General features: G+C 41.4%; 1 protein-coding gene across 12 annotated transcripts in view; it reads left to right on the top strand.

The window, feature by feature from the left end:
* Window positions 1–12,091, top strand: part of PLCB4 (phospholipase C beta 4) — a 420,401-nt gene that overhangs the window by 362,079 nt on the left and 46,231 nt on the right. For all 12 annotated transcript variants that reach the window (XM_045980886.1, XM_045980883.1, XM_045980895.1 and 9 more), the window contains 3 exons: window positions 1–52; window positions 8,237–8,339; window positions 9,660–9,824. In XM_045980886.1, the coding sequence (XP_045836842.1) occupies window positions 1–52; window positions 8,237–8,339; window positions 9,660–9,824 (320 nt within the window). The remainder of the gene's footprint in view (window positions 53–8,236; window positions 8,340–9,659; window positions 9,825–12,091) is intronic.

Genomic DNA, 12,091 nt, shown 5'->3' with positions numbered 1-12,091 from the left:
ATTTAGCGATGCAATTGAATCAGGGAAAATTTGAGTATAATGGATCATGCGGGTGAGTAATATGATTTAAACTGTTGTCACTGTGTTCCTGAACCGGTACTACAGCTGTAATGAAACTCTGTCATTTTTAATTAGGGGCTGCTCAATTTCAGCTGAGTTTGAGGGATGGGATAGAAACAATTGAAATCCCTAGATAGATTGTATTTGTAAGTGTACGTTTTTCATCTACCCAGTTTATTAAGCAGAATTGTCCCCCTAAAATTTAACCATAAGTTAAGCAGTTTATCATACACACTGGAGTTTAATTCCCTTACTTTAAATTCGAGAGTGGAGGTTTTTATAGCTACGACAAATAATGATCCCTGCTCATTTGGACATTAACTGGAAACATAGATAATAAGTATTTTCCCTAAGACAAATAGAGGAATGAAGTTGATTTAGTATGGAAGGAAGTTATGAATGCCAATTTGAATGTAATACACCTAGGAAGCAAGCTTTGTCCTGTCTTGATTCTTTTGCACGTCTTGTAAAGAGCGGTTATCAAAAACTAATGCTATGAATATTGTTCTAGTTTACCTAACTGGCGTTCTTTAACGTCTGTGAACCAAGGCGTGAAATAAGAAATGTTGATTTCCTAATTTTGTAATGTGGAACACAACACGGAAAGGTTAAGTGAAAATGTGAAGTTAAATTCTGTGAAGAAAAAAAACAGTGTGGCCATTTTTTTTTCCCTTCATGCATCTGTCCCTGAGCCTCTAAATTAATCCCGTGGAGTGCCATCCCATCCATAATACTACTGTCAGGAAATTCTTGGCCTCCCTGGTTGAATACCTCAATTTTATCACTAAGAACAGCCAGCCAAGATAACATTTTTCAGCAGTCACGGGTTCAGAGTGCACACTCACCCCCCTTCCTCCTGCTAGATGGTTCTCTATCCGTGCGCCTCCACCCACGAGTGACCCCCCACATGCGTCGCTGACACATATGTTATGTTTTCCTCTGCTGTGTGCTTTGAAAGAAATCAGAGTCTTAACCCGTAAACTAATATGTTATATGTCAATTACAGAAAGAAAAACTATGTAATTCAAAAGAAAACTGCCAAATATACATTTTTAGAATTATTTTTTCAAATATTTTATTTATTGGAGTACCTGGGCGGCTCAGTCATTAAGTGTCTGCCTTCTGCTCAGGTCATGATCCCAGGGTCCTGGGATGGAGCCCCACATTGGGCTCCCTGCTCAGTGGGAAGCCCACTTCTCCCTCTCCCGCATCCCCCGCTTGTGTTCCCTCTCTCACTGTCTCTCTCTCTGTCAAATAAATAAATCTTTTAAGAAAAAAAGATTTTATTTATTTGAGCAAGAGAGAGAGGAGAGCATGAATGGGGGGAGGGGCAGAGAGAGAAGCCAGCTCCCCACTGACCACGGAGCCCGATGCAGGACTCGATCCTGGGACTTCCGGGATCATGACCTGAGCCCAACGCAGATGCTCAGTGGACTGAGCCACCCAGGTGCCCCTGCATTTTAGAATTCTTTACAGCTCTGTTGTATCTAATGCACAGCGCTCATCACCAGGAGATGGTGCAGGTAAATTGACAGAGGCAAACTGAGGCAGCGAGGCTGCAGGGGACAGCGGTGGTGTGGGGATGAAAGCTCACACTGAAGCCCAACCCTCATGGTTCATACCAGACACCACGACTCCTTGCGGGGCTCCCTCCTCAGAGCCTCCCTTGTGGCCCAGTGGCACTAAAGTTTGCCCTCTTGGCCGCAGCTGTCCGACAGCCAGTATTTCCACAGGGAGGGGGACTGTTGCCAGGTCATGAGGTCCCACCAGGAGCTGTATGCGTGCCCTCCGTTCCTTTGCGAAACTTCCTGTTTCGCCAGGGTTCACAAGATCAGTGTCTCCCTTTAGGCACCACTGCTTATTCTAAAATGCGTTCCCAGACAAGCACGGTGCTGCTGGAGCCCGAATTCCGTGCTGAAGTGTTGGAGTGATGTGACCAAAAATCTACGTCCCACCAGAGGGATTAGGAAAATAGGATTCTTCAGTGGGGCGCCCCGCCTTAAAGAGCCATTGACAGTCATGTTCCGTCATGTGTCACCATCCCCCACCCTTCCCTTTCCCCTCCCGGAGGCAGAGTTTGTCACCGACGGGGAAGAGGGAAGAAGTCTTCCTCAGCTGTGTGTTTCTCGACCCCATCACTCTCGGCGATGGAGCGGTCATAGCTGGTAGATATGGGGCTGGCCATGCAGGTGTATTTCCGTGGAGCGAGGGCATCCTGGACGCTCTGGCTTTCCCTATGTTGCCTTTGTCATTCACTCACCCACCTGCAGGGACTTGTTAAACACTACTTGTTGGCGTGTCTGAGGGCTGGGTGTCTGTACAGAGGCCTTCTGAACCGTTCAGGCTTAGGGTGGCAAACGGTAGCGGTTGTATACAGAACAGCAGTGTTGCAAAGCACATGCACACCGTCTGAATCTACCAATGCTAACACAACATTGGGAACCTGCCTGGGACTCCCTGCCTGCTCTCCAGGCTGATCTTTTGGAAGGCTGTGCCCCTGAGCTTAGTAAGTGTGATTTTCAGTAGGAAAGTGAGCAGTAGTTCATGACAGACTCCTTTCTAAAGGTATAAAAATGGAAGGCATTTGTATAATTCCCAAGGAAACAAGACAGAGCAAGTTAATTTCTCAAGTCCACATACTTTCAGAGGAAATTGGCATGGCTGAGACCAACATAGTAGGATGTTTTAGGATCCAAAGATGCATACTTTTTGTAGAACTTTCTCAGGGTGAAATGTGTCCTGAAATCCATGACGGTCTTTTAGTTACAATCAGCCATTTTGCTTTCCTGCTGGTAGAGAAGATGGTGGAGTATTGAACAATTGGCGCCATCATGGGTGTGATGAAATAGGTTGTCCTTCCTTATGACCCCATCCTCTGATTCTTACGGCTTCTGTCCACCCACCTGGCTGAAGGCCCTTCTTTTCTTCCTCTCTTGCCTTCCAGGACCCTACAAATGTCTCAGAAAATACCGGGCTCCCTTCACTTGTCATTTGCTTTGGCCTTTTCCCAAGTCCACCACACAGACCTGGGTGCTTGGAATGAATTTATTTTCTGTACCAAAAAACACCAGGCAGGACCAGCTATGGTTGGTTTGCGGGGCCCCGTGCAAAATGAAAATAAAGGCCTCCTTGTTCACAAATTTTTAAGCATTTTGAGACAGTAGCTGCAGAGCATTAAACCAGGCACAAAACTCTTCTAAGTTCAGAGCCCTGTGTAACGACACAGGTCCCACTGATGCCTGGGGCTCCCTGGACCTGCACAGGCACCAGTGAGTGGCGGCCTCTGCTGTATCCACAGGTCCCCACAGGCCCCAAACAGACACCCTTTCAAGATAAGCTGGCTCAGTGTCACCCCCAAGCCAGGGCTTACCTCCTGGCCCTGTCAAACTTCTCCATGCTTTCTTTTATTTATTATCGTTTTTTAAGTATATAAGATCAATACATTACACTGAAGGCTGCCTGCCTTGGAGAATCGGACTCCGGCTTCTTGCCCTTTTCCGCTGGCACTTCTTATTTTGGATTGGTTCACTCTCTCACAGATGAGTTTTCTTCTAAGCAGATAAGGAAGGAGGGGACATGGAAGAATGTTTGGGCACCCAGAAATCATCAGCATCACAATTTTGTATTTTTGGTGAGAAAAGTCCCTTCAGAAATGGCTGTGGGGAATGGAGAGTATGGAATCTCCAGAAAGCCCCTTCCCCTTCTGTTCTCAGGAGGCAAATCCCTCATTCCATGCAAGTGGAATCCACGTTCCCCTTCTTGTGAAAGCCAGAACCATCCTCTCTTACATCCCCTTGAAGCTAACGACCAATATTTTGTCAACACTGGTAGGCTTCGCTTGAAGTAGTGTGTGTTAATACTGTAGTTTCTCATCTACTTTCCATCCTAAGACTTCAGCTTTTGCCATATCATCATATTTTCCTGTGGCTAACACTAGCCACAAAAAAAGGAGGGGTCCCAAATCTAAAACTATAAATATAGGAAACCATCTGTTTTGTGCAGTTAGATTTTAAATTAATATTTAGGGTTACATTCTCTTGGAGACAGGTGAAAATTTAAAATCATCTTTAATATTTGAATGATTCTGAAAACTCTGTATATCTTCGATTTAAAAATCAGTGCTGTCCTTGGAGGTTCTTTACTAATGATTAAATCTAAGTTGAATGTGTGGTTATTTTCTTTAACACTTTTTTTGTTCAAACTTAGAAGATAGCAATGAATGACAACTTTGTCAAAACCACAAAAATGGGGGGCACCTGGGTGGCTCAGTGGGTTAAAGCCTCTGCCTTCGGCTCAGGTCATGATCCCAGGGTCCTGGGATCGAGCCCCACATCGGGCTCTCTGCTCTGTGGGGAGCCTGCTTCCTCCTCTCTCTCTCTGCCTGCCCTTCTGCCTACTTGTGATCTCTGTCTGTCAAATAAATAAATAAAATCTTAAAAAAAAAAAACACCACAAAAATGGGACTTGGAGTTTTTCTTTAAGGAGAAAAGTCATGCCCCAGAATCCTTTCTTGAATTTTAAAAGATAATAAATTTGACATCATCTAGAGTTAAAATCAGTAAAAGTTGCTCTCCTAAAGAATAGGAAAGACTTGACCCCTCTAATTTTGATTCTTTTATACTTAAAAGTAAACCCACAGTTTGGGGGAAAATACTTTTATTGTCCCTTTTCTGCTGTTCATGTTAGGATGGAATTTTACTATCTGTGGTTATAGTCCTTTGTAAAAACAAAAATTTTTTCTTAGATGAAGTCTGATACAACTTCAGGATAGTTATGGAATCTGGCTGAGGTCTGATTATGTAACTGTAACCAAAGGACATAAGGGACAGACATTGTGGAGCTGAGTCAATTTCCAAATATTTTCCTTACCTCACAAAGAAAACTCATACCCTTTAGCCATCACCTCCCAGTCTCCCCTACCTACTCCCTATTCTACTCCACCATCTACTATCTGTCTCTCTGTATTTGTACAGACAGCACATTTTATAGGAATTAATTCATGTAGTATGTGGTCTTTGTGACTGGCTTTTTTTTTAAAGATATTATTTATTTATTTGACAGGCAGAGATCACAAATAGGCAGAGAGGCAGGCAGAGAGAGAGGGAGAAGCAGGCTCCCCGCTGAGCAGAGAGCCCGATGCAGGGCTCGATCCCAGGACCCTGAGATCATGACCTGAGCTGAAGGCAGAGGCTTAACCCACTGAGCCACCCAGGCGCCCCTGTGACTGGCTTCTTTCACTTAGCATTATGCTTTTAAGGTTTATGCTGTAGCACATATCAGTACTTCATTTCTTCCTACCGAGTCATTTCCCATAGTATGGGTATGCCTCATATTATATATTCACTCATCTATTGATAGACATTTGGATTGTTTCCATCTTTTGGTTATTTGGTTGCCCTAACATTCAGAGACAAGTTTTTGTCTAGATATATTTTCATTTTTCTTGGGTATTTACTAAGAGTGGAATTGCTGGGTCACATGGCACCTCTGTTTAACTGTTTGGGGAACTGTCAGATTGTCTTGGTGTCATTTCACATTCCCACCAGCCATGTATGAGGGTTCCATTTGTTCCATGAACTTGACGATACTTAGTGTTATCTGATTTTTTTTAACTATAGCTATCTTAATGTGTGTGTAGTGACAGCTCACTGTAATTTTGATTTGCATTTCTCTCAAAACTAATGATACCAGGCATCTTTTCATGTCATTTTTAGCCATTTGTTTCTCTTATTTGGAGAAATATGTGTTCAGATCACTTGCCCTCTTGTTAACTGGGTTGTTTTTGACATATCATAGACACATACCTTTTATCAGTATATGATTTGCAAATATTTTCTTCCATTCTATGGCTTGTTTTTTTCACTATCTTGGTAGTGTCCTTTGAAGTGCAGAAGTTTTTATGATAAGGCCAATTTTATCTTTTTTTTTTCCTCTTGTTGCTTATGCTTTTGATGTTATGTCTAAGACTCATTGCCAAGTCATGAAGATTTATCCTTATTTTTCTTCAAAAAATTTTACCATTTTGGCTCTTACATTTAAGTCTTTGGTTCATCTTGAATTAATGTTTGTATATGATGTGAAAGAAGGGGCCAATTTTCTTCTTTTGCATGTGGCCATTGTAGTTGTCCTACCAAAATTTATTTACAAGAATATTCTTTCCCTCTTTGAATAATCTTGGCATCCTTGTCAAAAACCAACTGAGCATAGATACATGAATTTATTTCTGGACTCCCAGTTCTATCTCATTAATGTATATGTGCATCCTTATGCCAATACCTCACTGCCTTGATTACTGTTGCTTTGTGGAAAGTTTTGAAATTGAGAAATATAAGAACTTTAATTTTGTTTTTCTTATTCAAGGTTGTGTTGGCTATTCTTGGTCCTTGAGTTTTAGGATCAGCTTGTCATTTCTGAAGAAGCCAGTTGGGATCTGGATAGGGATTGAATCCGTATATCAATTTGGTGAATAGCGCCATCTTTTTTTTTTTTTTTTAGATTTTTTTTTTTAATTTATTTATTTGACAGAGAGAGATCACAAGTAGGCAGAGAGGCAGGCAGAGAGAGAGGGGGAAGCAGGCTCCCTGCTAGCAGGGAGCCTGATGCGGGGCTCAATCCCAGAACCCTGAGACCATCACCTGAGCCAAAGGCAGAGGCTTAAACCACTGAGCCACCCAGGCGCCCCTGAATAGCGCCATCTTAACCATGTTAAATCTTCTGATCCATGAACGCAAGATGTCTTTCCATTTATTTACATCTTCTTTAACATCTTTCAACTGTGTCTTGTAGCTTTCAAAGTACATGCACTTATTTTATTAAATTTATTCGTAAGTATTTTATTCTTTTTGGTGCTATGGTAGATGGACTCTTCTTTTTTGGATTGTTCATTGCTGGTATTTAGAAATACAATTGATTTCTGCATATTGGTTTTTAACCCTGCAGCCTTGCTGAATTCATTTATTAGTTCTGATGGGTTTTCTAAAAGATACATTCTTTAGATTTTAGAACCATTTTAGAAAGAAATAGAGCATGAACTGGGGGAGGGACAGAGGGAGAGAGTCTTCAAGCAGATTCCCCACTGAGCGTGGAGCCCAGTGTGGGTTCGATCTCATGACCCATGAGATCGTGACCTGAGCCAAAACCAATAGTTGAACACTCAAACCAACTGAACCCAGCACCCCTCTGATCATTTTTTAGTAGATTCCTTAGATAGATTCCTTAAGTATATCCTATATACAAGATCATGTCATCTGTGAAGAGGAGTTTTACTTCTTTCTTTCCATCTAGATACCTTTTATTCCATTTTCTTGTCTAATGGCACTGACTAGAAATAGAAAAATAATTACATCTTTAGGTTCACCTGCCTCTAACTTGAAATTTCATGGTTCTTTTCACTGTGAACAAAGACAACAATCCACAATACTATTAACAGTACCTGTGACTCTGACACCAAAGTAAGTCACAGATATTTTCATATCATTATTACTGTTACAGATCTCACAAAATATTTTTATGCATATTGGTACTTTAAAATTATAGTTATCAACTTAGCATTATATCTCATAATTCAATGCAGTCATTAAAACACAAAGTAGAATATCATGTACTCTCATATTTTATTTTATTTTAGAGATTTTATTTATTTGACAGAGAAGAGAGATCACACGTAGGCAGAGAGACAGGAAGTGGGGGGGAGGAAGCAGCCTCCCTGCTGAGCAGAGAACCCGATGTGGGGCTCGATCCCAGGACCCTGAGATCATGACCTGGGCCGAAGACAGAGGCTTAACCCACTGAGCCACCCAGGCGCCCCTACTCTCATATTTTAGTAACTAGAGCTCATATAATTGGTTTTTCACTGTTATTCCTTGTATTTTATTTTGTGCACATGAGAGTAAGTATCTAAGGAGGTCCATGGCATAACAAAGTTCAAGAGGATGTAATAGCATCAGGAAGCTCTGGGTGTCACTGGGCCTGGAATCTAAAAGCATTCCTCATTTCCTTCCTCTGTTCAGGATTATCCCTAGGAAAGGAATAGTTTCTTCAGTCCTTAGACTCCCTTACCTAAAACCCTAGCTTTTAAATTAGAGACGGGAGAAAGGAAGTACTTAGTGTCCTGAAGCATGAGTGTGTTAATCATCGTAAATGCAACTAATAAACTTCTTTGCTTTTGTACCACCAGGTACCTCCTCAAACCAGATTTCATGAGACGGCCCGATCGAACATTCGATCCCTTCTCTGAAACTCCTGTCGATGGGGTTATTGCAGCCACTTGCTCAGTCCAGGTAAGCCCCCTGCTGTCTCAGGACTGTAAAAAATGTGTCTGCAGATGGTCCTGGAAAAGCCTTAAGAAGAATTGAAATATTTAATGTCCAGTTACAAGGCCCATGTGTTGCTCTCAACTTTGCGATTCCCCCTTTTCTTCCTAAGAGATACATTTTGTTCCCTAGTGGAACTATTAGCTATATTCAGCAGAACATGCCAGATCAAAAAAGTACCTGTTGGAGGATATGGAGCAGTAGGAACTCTTATTCATTGCTGGTGGGAATGCAAAATGGTGCGGCCACTTTGGAAGCATGCTCTTATCCTATAATCCAGGAATCGTGCTCCTTGCAAAACCTGCACAGATATGTTTGTAGCAGCTTTATTCGTAATTGCCAAAAATTGGACAACTAAGATATCCTTCCTTAGGTGTTGGATACATAAACTGTGGCACACACAGACCACAGGATATTATTCAGTGCTGACAAGAGGGGAGCTAGCAAGTTATGGAAGCACATACAGAAGCTTCCGTGCATATTCCTAAGGGAATGAAGCAAATGAAAAGACTTTGTACTGTATGGTTGCAACTACATGACATTCTGGAAAAGTGAAAACTGCACATACATCAAAATGGACCTTATGTACACTTTAAAATGTATGGTTTATTGTATGTCAAATTTTACCTCGAAAAACTTTGGAAGTTCAATAATACAGAAAGAAACCCTGCTACATGGCTATATTGTTCTTTGGAAAGTAAATGGAAAGTAGTCTGTCCATGGATTTATAATAGATGGAACTTAATGCTGGGCTTTGCAAGTATATACCTCTGACCATTATTGATATCGGTAAAGGATAACAGGCAACAAGCAAATTTTAGCATTGCTCTTTTTCTTCATTGTGTCTCCTTCTAGGACTTATAAAAGAATTCAATAAAGTGTAGGTGGGCAGAATTTCAGAGCTCTGATGGGATCCTAGGGCATATTTGAACCCATCACTTTGTATGTAGATATTTAGGTGGAATTAAGCTGCTGTGGACATAATTTCTTTGTATTATAGGGTTCATCATTTTTTATCTTCTCTTTATAAACAGTTATCAACATCAGAACCTCTGTCTTGAGCAGGGTTTGTTGTTGTTTGTTTGTGGGTTTTTTTTGGTTTTTGGGGTTTTTTTTGGCATAAAGTAGTTGCTCAGTGTTTTGTTTTAGTAAGAAATGAATACGTTACTTCCATAGGTAACTAAAATTTCTAAAGATGAACAGATGATTTCTTACTTCTGGATTATTCATTGCTCTTGACAATTACAGACTTGACTTCTCTCTCACCCTGTTTCTGTGTTGCTACAGGTCATATCAGGTCAGTTTTTATCAGATAAGAAAATTGGTACATACGTAGAAGTGGATATGTATGGGTTGCCCACCGACACCATACGTAAGGAATTCCGAACTCGCATGGTGATGAACAACGGACTCAATCCAGTTTACAATGAAGAATCATTTGTGTTCCGGAAGGTAGGGCACTTTCAACGTGTCAGACTCGCCATGCTAACTCAGGGGCCACATTTTAGTGCATAGGCTACATAGACACTACGTGACACAGGGCAGTTACACAACCCCAAATGTCGTCTTCTTCTCTTCTTCCAGTGGGTAAGTTCTATAGATGCCGCATGATTGTTACTTCTGTTTGTTCTTGTCCTTTTGGCTCTCCTTTCCTCCTCCAAGGAGCCCACCTTCTGTGTGGCAATGCTCAAGTTCCAGATGGGTAGTATTTAGAATGTGTCCTCACTGGTGGACTTCGTACACACTGGAGAGTTCTTTTCTGCCCTGGCAGTAGCTGGTAACTTGCAGTGCTCCTTTAGCCAAGAGGACAGGTAGGATGGTGAACCCAAAACTAAGACGAATAAATGTCCTTAAATAGATCAGCTGGTATTGTCCTGTGCCTCTAGAAAGTGTGATACCTGTCGCCACCCCCACAGTCTGTACTTCATGTGCTATTTTGGGTTTTGTGGGGGGTTTTCCTACCATTGTACCTTGATCCCCAGACCAATCACAGTCGTACTCTATAATGATTTCATTTTTATCTTGTAATCACGTTTCCCCTTTGTTTCTCATTTGTCGGTGTAAGATGTATTGAAAAATCCATGCATTGGTAGTGCCATCTCCAAGAAGAGCTGTTTTTCTCTCTCACTTGCTCTCTTATCCCAACTGGGAGAGCTTCTTGCTGCTGCTTTAGGCCCAGGGCTTCCGGTGTTTCTGTTCATGTGCATGTCCTCCAACACAGATCTTTGGCTTCTTAGCTTAACAGAAATGAGGATTAGCAGTTTCAGAATTGGCTAACTCGTTTTCAGAAACCAGATTACAGAAGATCAGTGGTTCAATGAAACAAGCCATTATGAGATTCAGGCTCCCCTGGTTATGTGAGTACTGTTATTTCCATGCAACCCTCACCGTGACTTTCTCTCCTACAGGGTATGGTAGAAATTGGATATAACTTGTCATGGGCCTTTTTTCCTCCACCAGTTGTTTTGTTTTGTTTTGTTTTTTTATAGCTTATTATAGCTGGATCTGTTGTCAGTGTGGCCAGTGTTCTTTGGAAGCATGAATAATCCCTAGACACATTTCTAGAAATTCAGAAAGTTGACTTCAGACGCTCATTGTTTTTTTTGTTTTGTTTTGTTTTGTTTTTTTTAAAGATTTTATTTATTTATTTGTCAGAGAGAGAAAGATCACAAGTAGGCAGAGGGAGAAGCAGGCTCCCTGCTGAGCAAGGAGCCCGATATGGGACTCGATCCCAGGACACTAGGATCATGACCTGAGCCAAAGGCAGCCACTTAACCAACTGAGCCACCCAGGCATCCCAGACGCTCATTGTTTTTGATGAGTGAGGAGACATCAGACTTGGTTTTTACATATAGGATTACTGGCCCCAGAAACAAGATGCCAGTTCTGCACCCTTCATTGTTCTTCAGAAGTTAAATTGCTTTTCGTCAGGACCAAGTGCTTTCACTTTTTGTTCTCTCTTGTTTTTAATATTTTTGGTCTTTGCACTGATCCCACAAGGCAAGCCCCCTTTTACCCACATGAGAAACGATAACGCAAATGAAGTTGGATGAATTTGAACTTGATTTCTCCTCTTCATCGTCTTGAAATGGCATTAAATTATAATCTCTAGGCAGAACTACATAACCGATCCATTGTCTAGCCTTAGATCCAGTATTCAAACTAGACAAGATGTCTTGGTTGTTCTTAGCCAATGAAAAATCATTCCTGATTTAAAACACTGGATTTTCTTGTATCCTGTTGCTATTTTATATCTGAATTAGGATTCTGCTGGCTGAGCTCAGATTTCATGTCCTTTTATTTATTTTGAAGATAACAACAGTAGATGTCTTGGATATAAGTTAATGTTTCTAGCTGCCCCATCTCACTCTATTTAATATCCCAAAATATTGGGAGTGCAAGGAAAAGGGAAAATCCAAATTTCTGTGTATGTTGTCCTTTATAGGTGGGACATTTCTTCAAAGATACTTTCCATATTCTCAAAAACAGGCCAAGCTAAAAAAGCGGAGAAGCAGCCCAGGTAGGAGGCAGACCACAGGATTCAAAGGCAAGGGCTCTGATTCTCTGCCCAGCTGTTCCGATCTCAGAGATTAAGGAAAGTCACTTGTTCTATCAGGGTCTCCTTTTGTTTGTCCATTTTTATGTGTGGGGAAGGACAAAGATGACAAGGGTTGGACTGGTAATCGTTTTCATCTAAAATTTTCAAAGAGATTTTCAGG

This window comes from Meles meles, chromosome 16, assembly GCF_922984935.1.
Source record: "Meles meles chromosome 16, mMelMel3.1 paternal haplotype, whole genome shotgun sequence".
Taxonomy (NCBI): domain Eukaryota; kingdom Metazoa; phylum Chordata; class Mammalia; order Carnivora; family Mustelidae; genus Meles; species Meles meles.
Note: the sequence above shows the minus strand (reverse complement) of the source record. Positions and strands in the feature narration are given on the sequence as shown.